Source organism: Schistocerca americana, chromosome 4 (assembly GCF_021461395.2).
Source record: "Schistocerca americana isolate TAMUIC-IGC-003095 chromosome 4, iqSchAmer2.1, whole genome shotgun sequence".
Classification (NCBI taxonomy): Eukaryota; Metazoa; Arthropoda; class Insecta; order Orthoptera; family Acrididae; genus Schistocerca; species Schistocerca americana.
In genome coordinates this window covers 400675024-400696939 of record NC_060122.1, presented here as the reverse complement: position 1 = coordinate 400696939, position 21916 = coordinate 400675024, and the positions used below count along the sequence as shown (strand labels likewise).

At 42.7% G+C, this 21916-nt stretch overlaps 1 protein-coding gene across 2 annotated transcripts in view; it reads right to left on the bottom strand.

Annotated features, from left to right (window-relative positions):
* Positions 1 to 21916, bottom strand: part of LOC124612616 (facilitated trehalose transporter Tret1-like) — a 492469-nt gene that overhangs the window by 22550 nt on the left and 448003 nt on the right. For both annotated transcript variants that reach the window (XM_047140910.1, XM_047140911.1), the window contains one exon: positions 6033 to 6297. In XM_047140910.1, the coding sequence (XP_046996866.1) occupies positions 6033 to 6297 (265 nt within the window). The remainder of the gene's footprint in view (positions 1 to 6032; positions 6298 to 21916) is intronic.

The window sequence follows — 21916 nt, the reverse complement described above, 5'->3', positions numbered from 1 at the left end:
ACGACTATAAGGCTTACATACTTAGAACATATACTGGTACTGCTAATGAGATTTTAGTGCAACATTTTGGTTTACTTGAAAATACATTCTGGATTTAAAGTACTTTCTGTGAGATTCCAGATGAGACAGTGGTTAGCTTATGTGACAGCTACACGATTTTATCACGACGCTACTAATGAGTGACAATTTACAATGTTGCTTTTGCGGTGTTTCTGTTTTATATCTGCACAGTTTTTCTGTATTATTCTGGAAAGTAAAACATGTTTTAGTAGTAACTTTTGTGGTATAGCTACAATGAGACTGCCTTTTCAGTAGCACAACAATACGTTACAGCACAGTACTTTCTTCATCACGGCAATAAGGGTAATAACTAAGATATCTATACGCAAAGCATTTCACTTTTGTTTATCATGAGGTAAGTACATTGGCTTCTGCAGAACTTAGCTTTCAGAGGACAATAACTACGATACTTCCACAGAGATTATCTTACAGCAAGACGCACATTTAGCGCTACAGGACATGTATTTGAGTGATTAATTTTGCACTTAAATCATTTATTTTTAAAGATATTTGAAGTACAATGATACAAAGGTTTTCTGTGATACATTTCATTCAATTGCTGTAATCTGTAACACCTGAGGGTATAATTACATTAATCCTCAGGGGGGTACACGCTTACTTTGTGTACCATGTGTTTGGCAAGCACAAGGAGCCCTAGCTAATATGGTATTTGCTTATACAACTTTACACATCGGTACCATATTTCTCTAACACACAAATTACACAGCTATCTGATCATTTAACTGAGAGATAAACATTTTTTTACTACATCAGTGACACATGTTTACGCAATTACACAGTTGGGTAACTTCACACTTATGAAATTGTATTTTGTCTGTACTTTGTGAACTGTTCATATTTTTTTGGAACCATTGTGATACTATGAGAGCTTTGAATGATGTATTTGGTAAGGGAGCATGATTGTAAAGTACGTTTGAGGTAGATGACACTATTGAAATGAGCAGAGAATTTTTTTTAGGTTTTGACATTATTGCAGAAAGCTATGACGTTTTTGAGATTTGACTGAGGTGTTATGATGTTATTTTTACGACGACGATGTGTATTATGCTGTTGAGGTATGTTTATGATCAATAAGATGATGCTACCGTAAATGACGAATTTGATTATGCTATGTATTTATTTTGATGAAATATTGAAGAAGTGTCAACGAATACGTATATGAATAATGAGTAGTGGTTAGGGACTCTGATTTGTGGAAAAGGATGTTGGAAACTAAGAATCGTACTTTAAGAGTTATGAAATGTGTGTAAATGCGCGAATGTATCAGAATGCCGACGAAAACTTTTTGAACACTGTTATATTCATAGGATTTTGTTTCTACACATTTGTAACGCAAATTCTCGACCTGTGAAATTTTTTATATGAGACTGTCACTGTAATGCAAACTGGTGTCATAAATATTTCAGTAAGAAAGTTAAGTGACCACCTTCACGTAATGAGTCGTGGGCACCCAGCTGCACGACAGTTGCCTGGAAAAAAGCCATTAGTGTGTGCCTTTCAGAGGCACAGGTGGAGAAATAAAAGGGGCCATTATCCTCGCTATTGACATTCCTTTGTAGAAAGCATCGCAAATACGACACGCTCAAACTTGAAAACATATGGTAACACTGTGGAGCTCTTAATTTATGATATTTATTGAAATGCCTAATGAAATGACGAGAAATATTTTTATGTCTATACACCTGATTATGATTACTGTCTTTCTAGTTGAGAGATTTTTTTACTACCTTATGAAATGCCATATGGCTAATGAATGATGTTTCATGCCTTCCTTTGTACATATTTGCTCATTTTCTTTAATATCTAGTTTCTAGCTGCACTGCAGCACTGGTTATTATAAAATTTAATAGATGTACTAATATCACTATTTTCTATCTACAGACCCCGTAAAGAATACGTTTATGATATACTTTCTTAGAAAAGAGAGCACAAATAGACATTTCCGTTCATAGGAATTGCACAAATAATTTTTTAATGACTTGGTAACTTTCTTGCAGAGTAAGTTTTTGTGATGCATCACTCTAGTGTTAAGATGCGACATAGGTATTAAAAACGGCCATTTTTACTGTAAAATTTTTTCTGCTTGAACTATGTCATGTTTAGATATAAGTTATTGCATCTGCTGCTGCTGTTTGCCAGGCATAGTGCTACTAAATTTCACTTTATATTACTCTGTTAAGCCAGTTTTACTACTGATTTATTTTTCTTGTTTGCTGCTCATTGCCTTATATTAGTTGTAATATTGCTGCTTGCTTTGCCAATTTGCATTTTTTTGTCATTGCTGTTTGTGTTAATCGTTTTGTGCTGCTGCATTGCCTCGTCCCTTAGTTTAGCATCTGAGCTCAGTAGATTTAAGTTAGCTTAAGATGGGGTAGGCCATGTAAGAGAACAAGTTGTGATGAATTGGAAGAAATGCATTGAGAAGCTATAAGAAAATGGTTTGGCCAAAAAAGTATTTTGAAAGAGGATATGAACCAAAAAAAGTAGGGTTTAGGGACAACAGGTTTAGGTAGGATTTTCTTGGAAATAAATGATGAGGTAAGATAATGGAAAATAAATAATGAGGTAAGGAATGTGTGAACATATAAATACAGAAAGCATGCTTGGATAGAATTTTTTTGGTGGAAACAAATGTTGAAATAAGAGGAAAGATATATGGAATGAAGTTTTGGGGTGGACTGCAGTACCAAATGTCACACTGAAAACAAACCCTGTCCTGTATTTTTGTGTTATTACACTATGTGAATTTGTGTTTTTCCTGTCTTAATGTGTTATGTTGTAGAATTTTTCTGATAATATGTTATTTTCTTTGTAAAGATGTTTAGACATTATTTATTCTGTTATGTTTTAATGCTCATCTGTGAAGTTGATGTTTCGAAACTTATTCTGATCTTTTATGTATGTACTCGTGCCATAATTCCTGTAACACTGATGTATATGTTATTTCGATTCTTTTGTAAAGCCTGTACTACAAATGTTATCTGTATTGTTATGTTCTTTAATGATGTATTTTGTACCTTTGTAATTGTATTCTTATGTTATAAAATTGTAATTGACACCAGTTCATCATATTATTAACTTGTAAGTTTCATTTCACTGCACACGTTTCTGTTGGTCATAGTATATGGACAATATGTAAGAAGTAGGGACTGTTAATGTTTGCACGTGTGTTAATAATTCAGCAAGGGACTGGATAACAGCATTGCTGGTTCTAAGGACAATTCCAAAAACTTTGTGAGTGCACAAGTGGTGGATATGGACTTGCTATATTATCTGCAAGACTCTTCAATGGTGATTGTGCACCTGCACAGTCACAACAGATGGCTGCTGTCCATCTCTACAAGGACTACAGTGGGTCTGCATCTATGATGACCCACCAATACCATTGTTTCTACAAGGACTACAGTGGGTCTACACCTTTGCTGACTCACCAGTACCATTATTTCTACAAGGACTGCAGTGGGTCTGCACCTCTGGTGGCCCACCAATACCGTAATCTCTACCAGGACTACAGTGGGTCTGCTCTGTGATGACATACCTACCAATACTTTTCAAAATTTCGACTGACTCTGCTGTGGGTTTGCTCTGTTGTGGACCAATACCTGTCTGCAGGTCGAGAGTCAGCACTGTCTTTCCGTTGGAAGGACAACACTACTTCTTCAAGACTGCATGGAAATCCACTACTTCCGTGTGCATTTTCTTTTACTGCTCAGACTTTGAGAAAAAAAAACTGCAGTTTTACTGTGATGAATGATCAGGACTGTCTTTATGGACTGTGAGAAAATTTTAGCTTTTGACCAACATTGTATCAATAAGTGTGTGCATTTGATATCTTTGTTATTGTAATTATGAAAAATTTTATCAAATCATTTTTGGCCACTGCCCAAAACAATTTGTAAAATTTTTTGTGGGGAGCATGGGGGCAATGTAAGTAGGCTGTTTATGTTTTCTTATTGGCAACGTTACGTAGCGCTCTGTATGAAAATCACTGGCTGTGCTGTGTGCAGTCTGTGGCTAGTTTGCATTGTTGTCTGCCATTGTAGTGTTGGGCAGCTGGATGTGAACAGCGCGTAGCGTTGCGCAGTTGGAGGTGAGCCGCCAGCAGTGGTGGATGTGGGGAGAGAAATGGCGGAGTTTTGAAATTTGTAAGACTGGATGTCATGAACTGCTATATATATTATGACTTTTGATGACTATTAAGGTAAATACATTGTTTGTTCTCTATTAAAATCTTTCATTTGCTGACTATGCCTATCAGTAGTTAGTGCCTTCCGTAGTTTGAATCTTTTATTTAGCTGGCAGTAGTGGCGCTCGCTGTATTGCAGTAGTTCGAGTAACGAAGATTTTTGTGAGATAAGTGATTTGTGAAAGGTATAGGTTAATGTTAGTCAGGGCCATTCTTTTGTAGGGATTTTTGAAAGTCAGATTGCGTTGCGCTAAAAATATTGTGTGTCAGTTTAAACACAGTCATGTATAATTTTTCAAAGGGGTTTCACACTGACCGGAGCTTTTGGGAAATGTAGTTATGGCACTTGTCGTGTTTTGTGAGATAAAGAGGCTGACACAGGAGTGGAATTCGTGGCGGGTCGGATCAGATCAATCAGAAGATGGAAGATTGAAAGGAAAAACACCAGAAAAAAGTCGATACATTCATAGACAACAGCGCTATGGAAGCCACCACTAGTGCAGGGGATATCCGGAATAATTTATTAATAATTCGGATTTTTTTTAACAGGCAGTAGTTGGAGACTTTCTCCTGTAGCATACGTGTCAGATTCAACCATCATTTTAGCGTAAAAGCGGTTAATGCTTCTTGAGTGTGTTGACAGGTGTCTATGGCACCTACTGATATGAGTGGAGGAGGTAGTACCTGCCGGATTTGAGGAAGCGAGCAGAGCTTCGAACGAGGAGGTATCTGCCTCTCTGCACCTCTCGGTATGGCACGATAGGGAGTTGGGACACAAGGGAAAAACTTCCGTGGCACCTGAGGTAGTTGTAGTGGCGGAGAAAGACTGTAGAGGGAGACAGAAATTGGAACACATGCAACAGATGATTGAAGATGTAACGTGCTATCCTCTCTCCCCCCTGCTAGCGATTTTCGGACTCTGGTTCATTGGCCTCTATGACTGGTCCACCACTCATCGGCCATGATAACCCGTGATTTCAAAATATACCGTGTTTTTAGCTCTTAAATGGCTTGGCTCAAATGGCTCTGAGCACTATGGGACTTAACATCTGTGGTCATCAGTCCCCTAGAAATTAGAACTACTTAAACCTAACTAACCTAAGGACATCACACACATCCATACCCGAGGCAGGATTCGAATCTGCGACCGTAGCGGTTACGTGGTTCCAGACTGAAGCGCCTAGAACCGCACGGCCACATCGGCCGGCTTTAGCTCTTAAATCCAATGTTTTTCTTATGAGCATCCCCTGACGGCCATACATTCTACTCGAACAATGATAACTGAAACCAACTGCTGTATTGTAATCCAAGGCCATTTATTCAAAATATGGCACCAGTTTCGATGCGAAAAAGCGTCATTTTCAGGCTCCGTGTGTAATCTGTCATCAACGCACGAACCACAATGGCAAAGACCAAACGGAGCCTTCAAATGGAAACAATGCAACTTATCAAGCATATTAGCGCCAGCATATAGTTGTCGGTTGCACATGCTGGTGTAACATGCTTAATAAGTTGCACTGTTCCCATTTTAAGACTCCATTGGTCTTTGTCATTGCGCTTCGTACGTTGATGGCAGATTACGCTTGGGGCCGGAAGATGACGCTCTTTCGCGTCGAAACAAGTAGCGTGTTTTGAATAAACGAGGTTGGATTACAATACAGTTTTAGGTTTCAGTTATCATCATTCGTGTACTTTACGTTCGGCTGCTGCCCCACTGTCCTCGATGGACCACCAGAGGCCCACGTGACATCAGGTAGCTACTCACTGTGGGCGGCGAGGATGGCGACGACGACGAAGCAGGCGCCGTTGCCGGCGGCGGAGAGGAGCGCGAGCGGCCGCTTGCCGAAGCGGTGGACGCTGCAGACGCCGGTGAGGGCTCCCAGCAGCTGCGCCACGCCCAGCAGCAGCGTCGCCGTGTAGCGGCCGGCCGGCGCGCCCAGCTGCGAGAACACCACCACCGCGTACGTCTGCACCGTCGTCATGCCGCAGAAGTGGCCGATCGCGAACGACGCGCTCACCAGCAGGTACGGCTGCAACACACCCAAGCCATTACTCAAACCGTTACTCACCAATGGGTAGGGGCAGGAAAAGATCGCTACATGTTATGGTCAAATTCGGTGCTACTTTTTGCCAAGTTCGATGTCATTATTTCACCGAATTCGGTGTTACTTCTCGCCAAATAAGGCGTTTTTCCTGCCAAATTCGATGTTTTTTGCCACATTCGATGTTTTTTTACCAAATTCCTTGCTATTTCTTCCAAATTAGATGTTTTTTGCCAAATTTATTGTTCTTTTTTTGCCTAATTCAGAGTAGTTTTTGACAAATACGACGTTATGAGAGTGAGATTTTCGCTCTGCAGTGAGGTGTGCGCTGATATGAAACTTCCTGGCAGATTAAAACTGTGTGCCGGACCGAGACTCGAACTCGGGACCTTTGCCTTTTGCGGGCAAGTGCTCTACCATTTGAGCTACCCAAGCACGACTCGCGACACGTCTTCACAGCTTCAATTCTGACAGAAGCTCTCCAGCGAACCTTGCAGAACTAGCACTCCTGGAAGAAAGGATATTGCGGAGACATAGCTTAGCCACAGCCTGGGGGATGTTTCCAGGAGCGCTAGTTCTGCAAGGTTCGCAGGAGAGCTTCTGTAAAGTTTGGAAGGTAGGAGACGAGGTACTGGCAGAATTGAAGCTGTGAGGACGGGTCGTGAGTCGTGCTTGGGTAGCTCAGCTGGTAGAGCACTTGCCCGCGAAAGGCAAAGGTCCCGAGTTCGAGTCTCGGTCCGGCACACAGTTTTAATCTGCCAGGAAGTTTCAAATTCGATGTTATTTTTTGCCACATTCGTTACCTTTTTTGCCAAAATTGGTAATTTTGGGACAAATTTCGTGCGTTTGGCCAAATGCGGTGTGTTTCTCGTCAGGTTTGGTGCTGTTTCTTTCGCGCATTCGGTTTTATTTTTATGGCAAATTCGGTGTTATTTATGGATAAATTCCGTGTGACTTTTGACACTTTTGGTGTGATTTTCTTCAAATATTGTATTAGTGTTTGCCAAATTTGGTGTTACTTTTCCAAAACCCATTATAATTTTTTGCCAAATTCTGTTAATTTTTGACAGATTCAGTGTCATTTCTTCCTAAGTCAGTATTATTGTTTGCCAAATTCATTATTCATTTTTGTCATAGTTGGTTATTTGTTATGCCAATTTTGGTAAAATTTCTTGGTTTTCTGCCAAAGTCTGTGTTTTTTTTGCCAAATTTGTTGTTACGTTTTGCCAAATTAAGTGTATTTTTCCCGAATTTGGTGTTACATTTGCAAAATTTGGCGTTATTATTGCCAAATTTTTCTTTGTTTTTTTCCAATTCCTTGTTATTTTTCCCTAAATTGGTGCTTCTTCGGTCAAATGTCTGGTTTCTTGCCAAGTTCTGTGTAATTTTTTGACAAATGTCGTGGTTTTTGCCAAATTTGGTGTTTGTTTCATATTCTGTGGTATTTCCGACGTCACGTCAAAGGTCCTTACAAGGGGTACGAGCTGCCATTTTAATACCATACACGAATCTCAGCCTCGAGGAAATTAGAAGTCAAAGTGCAGTTTCCGCATTGTATAAGTATCAGTACGAATATTAGTTCTCTGCAGTCCTGAGATCTGTAACATTTTTATATGCCAATACTCTTAATTTTGCGACATCTCATAAAAATCGGCGGTTTCGCTAAAAACCGCTAATTCGTTTTCGCTAAATTTTGTGGCTGTACCAATGTAACATAACCGCACTGGACAAAAAATTAGTCACCGCCAGGAGACATCAAGCTAATAACGTGTGACACCGCCTTTGGCCTTGATCATAACATCAATTCGGCGAGTGAGGGATTCGGAAAGATAATCGGCTCTGCCATACCCAGCTGAAGCCACCTACTGATCATCCTGGAGCGCTACAAAATTGCTGGGATATTGAAAGCTACGCTGTTACAAATAGTCCCAGATGTTTCTGTGGGATTGATATCGGGTGATTTATCGTGCTAATACAGTTGAAATAGAGTGCCTGAGTATGCGTTAAACCACGAACGTATTCGTGCGGTCTTGTGAGCTTCGTTGTTGTTATCTTTCAAGAGGAGACTTGCCATAGCATAATCATCATGAAGATATAGAGAAAAGAACAAAACCTCGTCACCGAGGATGTTGAAATGAATATCCCAGCTGTACAATGAAGGGTTTCATTAGCGAGCGAGGTGCGGTAGCGATCAACACACTGGAATCACATTCAGGAGGACGATGGTTCAAATTCCCGTTCTGCCACCCAGATTTAGGTTTCCCGTGATTTACCTAAAATTCAAATGGCTCCAAGCACTATGAGACTTAACATCTGAGGTCATCAGTCCCCTAGACTTAGAACTACTTAAACCTAACTAACCTAAGGACATCAGAAACATCCATGCCCGAGGCAGGATTCTAACCTACAATCGTAGTAGCCGCGCGGTACCAGACTGAAGCGCCTAGAACCGATCGGCCACAGCGGCCGGTGATTTACTTAATTCGCTCCAGGTAAGTGCTGGGATGGTTCCTTTAAGAAGTTCTTTCCCCAGCCTTTCGTAATGACAGCTGGCGCTCCCTCTCTAATGATCGTGCTGTCGACACGTTCTATGCGAGCGGATATTTTAGCTGCAGGTAAATCTTCCACGAAACTTTTCCGTTCCTACAGTTCACTCCAGAGCTGCGCTGGCCATCTTCAGAGCTAGTCGTGGTTCTGCTCAGCCTTGCCGACTGACCTAAGGAGAACACTAAGAAGAAAGGACTGGATGATCGGGCACGTGTTAAGTACTTTTTATGGCACTAGACACAGTGAACCACGAGCACCTCTCAAGATGTCCAGTGCAGTTCTGTACGAAACGTTAGGAACGGAAACGTTTCATGGACCAAGAACGTACAGTCCAGAAGACCGACCAGCAGCTAATATACCGATTCATATTCACAGTAACCTGAATGAGTGAGTCCTGGTCACGGAGTGAAAACAACCCTAAAACGTCAAAGAACCACATCCGGACTGAACTACATCCTGCATAGGCTGCTGGTCAGACAAAACTCTGGTCCATCGGTTCACTCGACGACATGGTTTATTTGAAAATAGGCAAAATCGCGACTCTTTGCACTGTACTACGCACCTCCAGTCAGCTACTGTCTAGTTTTTGCGTTGTTTGGCCGATTGAAGAAGGGATACTTTTCGTGCCGCTATGAACAATGGCGTGTTGCGGAGTCCTGCACTCCAGTGCCCATGGTGTACAGTTGCCTTGACAATGCGCAGTCGGAATCTAATAGCTGACCAGGAGTCATTGACACCAGCAAGCCTGTCTTGTTTGGAATCAATCGTTATTGATAAGGTACGATATTTCTTCCCAGTCCCCGTCGGTTATGATCTTTTTACGACCACACTTCTTACACCGTGTTACATGGCTGCAAGCGATACACCATTCTCTACAGAGAAGTTGCAAAACCTGCTTTGATACGGCATCAAATAGGAACACCACTCATGTTGTGGAAGTGGAAACCTCCAAACACGATAGCCACTACCTGCCATTCCGTCACGTCTCCACATTGATCTATCTTACTGGGCCGATTCCATACAACTAACTGGCACATACGGACGACGTCACTAGCATGATTTATGTTAGCGGTAATGGGCCAGATAACCTGCTGCTACCAACTGTATGTCATGTATAGTGCTCCACATCGACCAGGGGTTTCTTTAACTCTCTGAATACTATTGGGACGTCTGTGTCCCACAATAGGTTATCAGAGAACTAATTGCAATTCGTTGGCCAAATGGTTCAAATGGCTCTGCGCACTATGGGAATTAACTTCTGAGGTCATCAGTCCACTACAACTTAGAACTACTTAAACCTAACTAACCTAAGGACATCACACACATCCATGCCCGAGGCAGGATTCGAACCTGCGACCGTAGCAGTCACGCGGTTCCGAACTGTAGCGCCTAGAACCACTCGGTCACTCCAGCCGGCTGGAATTCGTTGCATGTTACTGATGTGTGTCAGTTCCCACTGATACCGGGAAGCCTACTAATGGTTAACAGAGTTCTAATAATTACAGGTTGTGCTTTCTTCAAGTTTCATTGTTGACCGTCGTTTCCGTGTTGTCATACGGAATTAGTTTGCATCTGCAGACAGGCAATACAATTGCCAGATTCACAAAGCTGGCTGCCTTCGCGCCTTCCTGTACAAATCGTGTCAAAGACTTGCACCTACGAATTAACGCTTGCCACATCACAAACGAAGCACATATGGTGCACCTGTAGTGTGAGTTACAAACTTGGAGAGATGCTTTGTTTACTGATGTGTGTCTCTTTTTAGTACGTCTTGTAGTTTTTGCGCAGTCGTGTTCTGAAACCGTGGAAGAACTTATGAATAATGCTGTATGTCCTACTACACTCCCCCTCCCCCTCCCCGCCCCCAACCCGCTTGGAGAACAAAACGGCGGGACACATTCTTTTCATATTGTTACTTCTCACTATAGCACTCCGTCTTCAGGCCTCAAGTGGCTTATCGGGACCATCCGACCGTCGTGTCGTCCTCAGCTGAGGATGCGGATAGGACGGTCGCGTGGTCAGCACACTGCTCTCCGGGTCGTTATGATGGTTTTCTTTGACCGGAGCCGCTACTGTTCAGTCGAGTAGGTCCTCAACTGGCATCACGAGGCTGAGTGCACCCCGAAACTTCTGACTAAGACATTCACTAAAATAGCCATACATTAATGTTTTTGAAATAAAACTATAAAACTGGTAGTCACAGGTTCAAATGGTTCAAATGGCTCTGAGCACTATGAGACTCAACATCTGAGGTCATCAGTCCCCTAGAGCTTAGAACTACTTAAACCTAACTAACCTAAGGACATCACACACATCCATGCCCGAGGCAGGATTCGAACCTGCGACCGTAGCAGTCACGCGGTTCCGAACTGAAGTGCCTAGAACCGCACGGCCACCGCGGCCGGCTGTAGTCACAGGGTTAGGGGGGACGTTGCTATTTTGTCCGGTGAATTTATTTGTGATTCACACTCTCAAGCATAACGTTTACATACGTATTAGTATTTCTTTGATAAACCTAACGTGTTTTTGCTATTTACATGTAAATAGGGACAGAGACTTAAGAGGCAGAAATTACACAATAGCAGTAATGAATTAACAACTTCCACAAAGAATGTATACACATATATAGAGATTATATATCAATGTGAAGATGTTCAACCCATTCTAGCGGTGATGCAGATGCCTCCACGAAGTCCAGTTTCCTTTACAAGAACACAAAAAGCATTGGCTGCCAAGGTACTCGATAACCTGTCTCGATGCACAGCAGTCACAGTCCGGAGATGTTATTTTCCCCCAGTTGTGTAGTGAATCTACTCACTTGCCTTGCCCTGTGCACACCCGCTCCAGTGCAGTTCACTGTCTTCAGTTTAATTTAGTTCCCGAAGTGTTGAGGCTGTAGTTCTGGAACCGCAGTTCCAGCATTTCGTGTTTCTCTTTATTTCAGTCATACGTCCATTAATCTGCCGTTTGGTAGTGAGAGTCCTTCATGGACTTGCAGGCCTACGTTTTCAACAATTTCTCTACGAACACATAGGAGAGCCTCTTTTACACATCTGTAGATCCGCACCTACACTTCGACCTGCCTACAACTGCACACGCACCCGTGTCCCACGGGTGGTCTAAGGTTCAGGCGTTGTCCGCTTCCTGCACAGGCGTCTGCAAGCCAGCTCGATGATAACAGTTCTGGATAGCAAGCGAGCACAACAAAAAATATGTGATTTCTTGTTACTCAAAACTCAGGGTGCCATCACTGCTGGCGCTACTCTTGCCATTTGGCTGCATTCCAGTCGAAGACAGGGGGCGCAGCCGGCATCGGATTATTTCTCTCCGCAAGTCACGTGGCTGAAAATAGTTCATGATGTATACCTCTACCTCAGCAGTTTTTAGGCCGGCGCATGATTTCCAAGGGCCAGTCGTCATTGTTAGTTACGCTGGGCATCGCGCCTACCGCTCCGCCATTTGTCGTTCGGAGTGTCTCCCAACCAGCGCCGACCTCCACCGATCTGACGAAACCTTCTCTCGGCGACGCCGCGCTGCCCTCAACAAAGCTACCCGCCTGCAGACATCGCCCCTCGTATCTCGCTGGGCGGTTACTTGCCGAGTGCAATGTCTTCTTGTAGCCCATCTACACGACACAGTTTGGTAGTGTTATTTCTTCCTGTACTTGTATTCCGAATAGAAATGCTATTACTTCCAATCTGCTGGACAGCTGTTCTACGAGGGTAATCCTAAAAGTAAGGTCTCCTATTTTATTGTAAGTACATAGACCTGTTTATTTCTACAATGGTTCACATCAGTTTACTGCTTGAACATTTAGCTATTTTTTGACGTAATCGCCATTTCTGTCTTAGCATTTTTGGAGACATGACAGTTTTTGTATGCCCATGCCATACCACCTCGTCGTCGGGGCTAAATCGCTTTCCGGCCAAATGTTCTGTTAACCTAGGGAACAGGTGATAGTCACTGGGCGCCAAATCAGGACTGTAGGGTGGGTGGGTGACGATGTCGCACTGAAACTGTTGCAGGAGAGCAACGGTTTGCCGAGCGATGTGTGGGCAAGCGTTGTCATGGAGAAAGTGTACGCCCTTGCTCAATATTCCTCTTCTCCGGATCTGAATTGCCCGTTTGAGTTTTTTCAGAGTCTCACAGTACATGTCAGCGTTAATTGTGGTCCTAGCACCGAATATAGTTGTAGCCTCACAGCATTCTCGTATCACACCAGATGAATTCGCAATTGCGAGTAATGACTGCCATCAGCTGCAGAATGGAATGACGACAGTGAAAATTTGTGCCCGACCGGGGCTCGAACCCAGATTTCCCACTTATCGCTAGCGGTCGCCTTACCATTTGGCTATCCGTGCGCGACTCGCGGCCCGACCCAAAATTCCATATGTCGTTGAGTCCCGGTCGTGCACAAATTTTCATTGTCGTCAGTCCATTCTACAGCTGATGGCAGTCATTATTCGCAGTTGCGAATTCATCTGATTTGTTTAGTAACGACTATGGTCGCCGCAGTGCGTTGTCGTCAGTGTAACACCGGTACTCCAATATCGTATTTATCTGCCGATACCGGGTATGCGACTTTGAAACACAACGTCTGATCTATACAGGAGTACACATAGTGGATGTGCGTACAGATCTTAGACTTATGGAGAGTAAGATTTTCACTCTGCAGCGGAGTGTGCGCTGATATGGAACTTCCTAGCAGATTAAAACTGTATGCCGGACCGAGACTCGAACTCTGGACCTTTGCCTTTCGCAGGCAAGTGCTCTACCGTCTTTTTTTTTTTTTTTTTTTTTTTTTAGTTCCACAAAACAGTAGAAAAAATGGCTAGCTTACAATGATATGACATAAATATGGTGACAGATAATTGCAGTCATTGGAAATGAGCGTTTTGCGTCATTGGCCGGGAGGCCCCTTACTGGGCAAGTCCGGCCGCCTAGGTGCCGGTCTTACTACATTCGACGCCACATTGGGCGATCTGCGCGTCGATTGGGGATGAAATAATAATGAAGACAACACAAAACCCCGTCCCTGACCGGAGAAAATCCCCGACCCAGCCGGGAATCGAACCCGGGTCCCTTAGGACGGCAGTCCGTCAGGCTGACCATTCAGCTATCGGGGCGGATATTGCAGTCATTAATTACAGCATTCATAGAATGAGGAATGATATTCAGTCTTTAGCAGTAGCACACATTTAGCATCTTCACTGTCACCTTCAACTGGTGGCAGTTCAGCATGCACATTTTCCTCTTCTGAAGCCTGAGGTTCCTCATCATCATTTCCCAGACTCAAATTAATCATTCCGTAAATCCTTTATGTGTGTTCCTTCCAAGGTAAACTACGTGGACAGAAGAGCAGTCGCGAACAGCGACGCCGTAAAGTTCTTCACTGCCTTGTTATTTTTGTCAGTTCCAGCCTTCTAAACCCATCCTTAGGCAGTTCAAGATCTTCCTTTATAACAGATACCAGATGTTTGCCGTCATATTCTTGTATCTGCTTTACTATTGATTTATTTTTCATGTGTGACTTGCAGTGAGGCTAAGGTTGGGAACGTCACACAACCCATCCCCTCTTCACGAGGAATCCACCTGTTCCTAACCTATACCCATTGTGCTGAAGACAATTCGGAGCACCTTACCATATTTCTTATTGTGAATCTGATACTTCAGCATTTTCTCGAATTCATTTTCCATATACATCTTGTATTCAATATTTTCATCGCTCCCAATATTGTTAAAAATGTAACTTGTGTATTTACCCATTAACCAAATCACTGCGTTATTTTTTGCCTGAGGCTAGTAACTTTCCTTATGTTAGTCGGTACATTGTTTGCTGAAGTTCTTGTTATTTGAGCAATTTTCTCCGTGGTCCTCCTCCAGTTAATAATCCGATATCCACACGCGCAACTATGAGGCACACTATCAACGAGGTTGCATTTGCTGCAGAGGTTAGTGTCACTTAAACCGAAGGAAAAGAGACACTCATTAATGCTGATAATGTTATTGACTACCTTGTACCACGCTGTTCTCACATCAGACGAAAGAACAACACTACTGATGTTTTTCCAGATCACATTCCATGCTATTCCAGCATATGTAGTTTCTATATTATTTTTCCTTTCATGTTTTCGTCTTTCAGCTAAAATTGCTTTTTCTGTAAAGTTTTTGGAGTTTAAAAGCTTTTTGCTGAGATAGCTCAGTCCAAGATAATACTCCCTAATATGTTTTAGTTTGTATTACCCAAGTGCGACTCACGCCCCGTCCTCACAGCTTTGGTTCTGGCAGTACCTCGTCTCCTATCTTCCAAACTTTCGTAGACGTATGGTTGACGACATATGGAAGTTTGGGTGTGGCCGTGAGTCGTGAACGGATAACCAAATGGTAAGGCAACCGCTCGCGATAAGCGGGAAATCTGGGTTAGAGTCCCGGTCCGGCACAGATTTTCATTGCCGTCATTTCATTCTACATCTGATGGTAGTCATTGCGAATTCATCTGATGTGTCTAGTAACGACTGTGGTCACCGCAGTGCATCGTCATCAGAGTAACATCGGCACTGCAATATCGCATTCTACTCTTGTCCGTCATCCGGTCGCTGCAACCCCCCCCCCCCCCCCCCCCGCCCCCCAAGCTCTGCCCGATGCTGCCTGCTTCCTGTTGCTCCGCCGTTGGTGATGAGGGTGAAGTTTCGAAGAGCCTCGCGCGCCGTCACGTATTGGCAACTGAAGCATTACGTGGACAGACTGACGCAATTTTTTTGTAAATTTAACGTCTCAAGGACCACGGAAAGCACAAAAACGTGCACTTATGTATGAAATAACTTCAAATCTAAATAACTTATGACAATTAATTTTGTGAAATGTAATTATTACTTCATAAATAAACGTTCAAAATGGCTCTGAGTACTATGGGACTTAACTTCTGAGGTCATCAGTCTCCTAGACAGACTACTTAAACCTAACTAACCTCAGGACATCACACACATCTATGCCGGAGGCAGGATTCGAACATGCGACCGTAGCAGCAGCGCGGTTCTGGACTGAAGCGCCCAGAACGGCCACAACGGCCGGCTTCGTAAATAATATTTCAGAGATATAGCGGCAGACAGCCTGTGGCCGATTGCGATCGATTATAATACCTTTTTTTATTTTAGAAAGTAAGTGAAGAGCGTTCCTGCTAGTATCTCTTTGTCTTGTCTGTTAGCCTTTAGACTGACAGGAAGCGCTATAGTTGCGTTCCTTGCGTATCATTATTTAATCTTTATTTTGTGTAGACAAATCCTTTTGTCATGTATTTGCTTTAGAACCATTTGCAGTTAAATTAATGTAAAGTAGTTACGTCTCATGAGTTCTCATTTTGACAGTTCTCCTAATAGATATAAGATCCATGAAATATATTATTGTTACAACCAATGACCAACACGAGCTTAACAGATCGTGGCTTGGAGACGCAATGGCCGATTACAATTAGTATTCTGCCATTCATTCATTTGCAGCTTACTACTGCGTCCCTGAGATTAATTGCTGATCATCACGAAACTTTTTGCAAACTTGAATGCAAGCACGGAACCTTAAATGATCTGGGCACAGCCTATAAGCTACGATAACAGATACCGGCCCCGCAAAGCTGATGGTGGTATTAAAAGACGTAACCATCTCTAACTTTTACAGTATTTTTCTAAAAGTCAGTTTGGCCACTAACAAAAATGCATCCACCATCAACAATGGCCGTCAGCTCCAGTTAATTTTAACAGTTTTCTTTCCTGTGATTAATTTCTATTTCTGCTTAAAAACAAACTTTAGTAATCCTGCGTGAACAGATGCGTCTCGACGAGGATAAAACTATTCTTGGCAACGTCTTTTTTGCAGTTTCCACGTTGATGTGTCCATTTTAATCGTTGGCGCCGGAAGCAGTCAATTTTCCTCGTCCCGTTCTCGTCCCAGTACCTGAATGGGCGGCGATCACAGCTTTCCCAGTTTCATCTGCCACCTATCTATTGTCCCCTCTAGCCGCCCGATGCTGCTTCTTGGCGCACCCGCATGTTGCAGCCACGGCAGATCCTCTGCTCGAGGGTGGCACTGTTTCCGGCAACCACCGCCTCTCCCACGGCCTGGTGCTGCTTCCTGTTGCGTGAGTACGTTGCAGCCGTGGTAGGTCCTCTTCTTGCACTGAACTTTCTTATTTTGAGAGTACTGAAGGAGCGATCTGTTTTACTTCGTTCTACAGCCAAGATCTCATAAAATATTTATTTAAGACTGTTCAGAATATGTCCAGCTTACGTAAACAGACGTGCTACTGTGTACTGTGTTTTTGTGATGCCATAAACATCTGTGAACGATAACAGGGTATTTTCGTAAGGGCGTGCAAAAATGTAACAGGACTTAGAGAATGCTCCACTGAACAATTTGAGGTAGGGAACCGGGAGTCGGAGAAGCCAGCTTAACGAGCTATAGAAGTAAACTTGTCTACCACTTTTTCTAGCGTTACTGTTTTCCAGCTTATTTACAACTAACTTGCGTACAAGTTTATATATACTGTGCCGTTTATTTACATGTACATTCTTTATTTCCTGGAAGGAAACAAGGAGGACCAGCCTGATAACTAGCAAGTTTACCTGACCGTCTGAATCACCATCTGTACTTGAGGTTCGCGCAGAGAGTTCCACCTGAGTTGTTGGAGGACGTACCACTGGCTGTTCGTCAGGGGATTTGGATACAGCATGACTGTCCATTATAATTATCCGGGCTGTTATGCCGTGGTCGGTTGATGAATTCTGTGTCGATTCCCAACGTTTCGTCTCCGAATGCGGGAGACATCTTCAAGGGGGTCCGTAGCTCAATGGAAGGTCCAACACACCCACTGGCTCGCTACAGTCCTGCCGTGAAAGTCTACATTTTAGTACACCATGACTGTGCATCGCCTCACTTCAGTGAGAATATTAGCAACCACCTCAATGCTGTATTTCCTGGTCGCAGTATTGGAAGGGGAGCTTCTATTCCATGGCCTGCGAGGTCACTTGACCTGAATTCCCTTGATTATTTCCTAAGGGAATATCTAAAGTCAGTTGTGTATGAGAACCCAGTGGATACGGATATGGAATTAGTTGCCAGAGTTGTAGCTGCCGGTGATGTGATTCGAAATACACCAGGGATATTTGTCAGGGTGCCTCAGAATCTTGTTCGCCGATGTCATGCTTGCATTGAGGTTGTTGGCCGTCAGTTTAAGCGCATTTTGTAAGATACAGTATAAATGGTACGTTCATTGTCTCGATAATGGTATTTGCAGTTAACTATACTAGTGTAATTAAAAAAATACACAGTAATGTGATTTTATTCCTATTATTTCCTTAAGATGGCTTCTCCGACCCCAGGTTACCTACGTTAAGGGGATACGGAATCGGATTTTGGGTTAAAAAATCGAATTTTTTTTATTGGCGTATGATATTCTGCCATGTTTCCTCTTTAAAATGACGTATCATACATAGCTCTACTACAATTATAACTATTTTATTTTTATATATTTGTGAGATCGGGTATTGCGCTTTAGTTATACACGTCTCTCGTGGCTGACCATGAACTTTTTGGCAGTACCTTTAAAGTGACATGAATTCAAATATCCCGGTTTCCAGCGACTATTTATACACTAGTTGCCCGAAAATGTTTCTCTCTGGTTTCCTCAAGTTACTCTTTGACTTTGTGGCGGGACTGTTTTGTAAACAGTGTGATATAAGAAAGTAGTTGTTGTTGAGTTATTTCGTATTTAGTGCTTCATTTTTCGCAGTGAAAATGCCTAGAGCTAAAGCAAAAGTATTTAAAAAGCGTGTGAACTGGCAAAAGAAAAGAAATAATGATTCATTAGCAAAGCAAAGCAGTTCATCATCATCACTGTTGGAAAATGTGAATCCACTTATTACTGATTTGCCGAACGAACTTACACCAAATGAAAACAGTGCTTCTCATAAAAAACTAAGAGATTTGGAAGAGAAATATAATTTACTTGATAGAGGGAATGAAGTTTTTGAACTCATTGATACGAATATATTGTGTGAAGCTCTTGAAAACAGTTTGTGCTGCAAAAAATGTCATGGAAACGTTTCTCTGAAAGTAGAATCACATGTTGGCCTGGCTGCCCAGTTTAATTTAATATGCAGTGTTTGTAAATACAGCTGTAAGTTTCCAAGTTCGGTTTCAGTAACTGTAAATAATGGATACAAGAAAACTGAACTTTATAGTGTAAATATTAGGTTAGTTTATGGATTGCGAGCAATTGGTAAGGGCAAAGCAGCTGGTGATATGCTATGTGGTGTTCTAAATCTTCCAAGTGCACCTTCAAAGTTTGAAGCTTACAATTATGTACTAGGATCTGCAGTTGAAGATGTAGCACAGAAGTCAATGCAGGTTGCTGTGGAAGAAGCAGTGGAAGAAAATGACGGCAGTCGTGACCTCACAGTGGCGTTTGATGGCACGTGGCAGAAAAGGGGCCACACCTCCAACAATGGTGTTGTAACAGCAACTAGTGTTGATACTGGCAAGGTTATTGATGTTGCAATAATGTCTAAATACTGTAGGTGCACAGGCAGGCTGAAAAATGAACACAGTGATGACTGTATTGCTAATTATTATGGTAGTAGTGGTGGCATGGAGGTTGCTGGGGTGAAGAAAATTTTTCATCGCTCTTCACAGTGGTATAATGTTCGCTATGTCAAATATCTGGGAGATGGTGACTCTAAAGCATTCAAAGAAGTTTTGGAAAGCAAACCATATGGGAACAGTGTAAATATAAGCAAACTTGAATGTATAGGACATGTGCAGAAGAGAATGGGTGCCAGGCTGAGAAGGTTAAAATCAGTTATGAAAGGGAAAAAACTAGATGATGGGAAAACCTTGGATGGCAGAGGAAGATTGACTGATTCCATAATAGACCACATTCAGAACTGCTATGGCCTTGCAATCAGGCAAAATACAGGCAATCTTGAAGAAATGAGGAGAGCTATATGGGCTTTATATTTCCACACCGCATCCACGGATGAGCATCCACAACATGGTTTGTGCCCCAAAGGTGAAAACAGCTGGTGTAAATACAATAGGGGACTAACAACAGGAGAGAAATACATTCACCACCACAGTCTACCATCAGCCATCATGGCAGAAATAAAGCCCATTTTCAGAGATCTGGCTGACAGAAGTCTTCTGATGAAATGTCTTCACGGAAAAACGCAGAACCCCAACGAGTGCTTGAATAGTGTGATATGGCATCGTCTCCCAAAAACAGTGTTTGTCGGAATTAATACACTACATTTTGGTGTGTATGATGCTGTGGCAACCTTCAATCTTGGAAATATAACTAAATGCCAGGTCCTTCAAAAGTTGGGTATGTGTGTTGGTTCCCGTACGGTACGTGCTATGTTCTTTTTAGATCAGCACAGACTAAGGCATGCTGATAATATAATCAAGACATTAGTGAAAAAAGCAAGACAGGTGCAGAGGGGTGTCAAAAGAAGACTTGAAGATGATTATGAAGACTGTGAAGGGGGTATTAGCTACGGATCAGGAATGTTTTAATCTTCTTTCTCCGTTTCCCGTAAGTTTACTTTTTACTTCATCTAGGAACATTATCTCAGGTACTGGTCAACCTAGAAGTCTGAAATTTTTATGACGTAGTGACATAGGTCCCTATTACATACTGAAACAACGATTTTTTAATTACTTGATTCACAAAAGACTTAGGGGTGATAGTCTAGTAAAAAGCGATGGAAAAAATTTACTTAAAAATAAATGTACAATATCTCTGTAAGAAAATACTTTGACAATAAACTGTTGTTTCAGTATTGTTGTAACATATGAATGCACATACAGTAAAATTTTTGCCTCTCTGTCTCCAGTAGTTTGTGAGAAAATGTTCCCTATAGTAGGCATATATTAACATTGCGGGGATAGGTGATTCCGTATCCCCTTAAACTGTTCAGTGGAGCATCCTCTACGTCCTGTTAAATTTTTGCACATTCTTACGAAAACACCCTGTATATATGGACATGGCCGTTTACACGAGATGCTTTATGTTTTTAAATACGTTGGTAAAGACAGATCTTTTATAATGTGCTGATTTTTATCCCCTTGACAACTTGGCATGAAGTTCGAAGTAAAGTGAACACGTTTCACAATCCAAAATTTTTAAGACCTGAAGAAAACAGCAAAATATGTCTAAACCGGTCGTCTTATATAAAGGAATATTTTATGCGATTTAAGCTGTTTAATGGTTTTTACCCCTGCTTGTGGGAGATACTGCTTCGGATATAGGAAACGGCAACTAGATCACACATTTCCTCTGGCTCCAGTGCCATTTTTCACTGTGTCGCCTCGTACCAGATTCGGCGATGAGATACCACATTTTCTCTCTCGGTCATGCTCAGTGAGGGTTTTCGCTGCCATCTAGGTCTGCTCGACCGCCATTTTCGGCTGGAGCCCTGCCTTCGCACTAGGCTCTCTCTGCTTGACTCTGGTTCCGCGCTCCTCTTGCCGTGCCTGATGCTGCTTCCTGTTGCCTCTGCAGGCTGCAGCCATGGCACGCCCGTCCAAAAGTGGCACACCTCGGTCATCCGGCCTCGAGGGTCATCCGGCCTCCAGGGTTATCTGGTCTCCATGACTCTATCAACTACCTGCAAGGCTCTGCTGGCCCACAACAGCTCCGCACTGAGTGGAATCTTCCGGTGCGCCAACCTCTTTTACCCGCCTTCTCTGCTCACCGGACCGCCCAGTCCTCATTCCTTACCCAAGATCTCCTTCTTCCTTCTCTGTACCCTTACGAACGCCATAGCGATGAGTGCTTAATGGACCACTTCTATGGCTCTCCACCCTTTTTATTTCTGTGCTTTCACACATGTCTGGCAATGAACACTCTACAGACCACTTCTACCGGCACTGCGCTTCTTTTCTTTTCCATGCTCTTACGCACGCTCTGGATGCGGCTTCTCAATAGACCACTTTTCCGGGGGTTCCCACTTTTCCTGCCGTGTTCTCTCTCTATGTCGGCTACTCTGGCGGTTTTGCACTCCTGGACGCG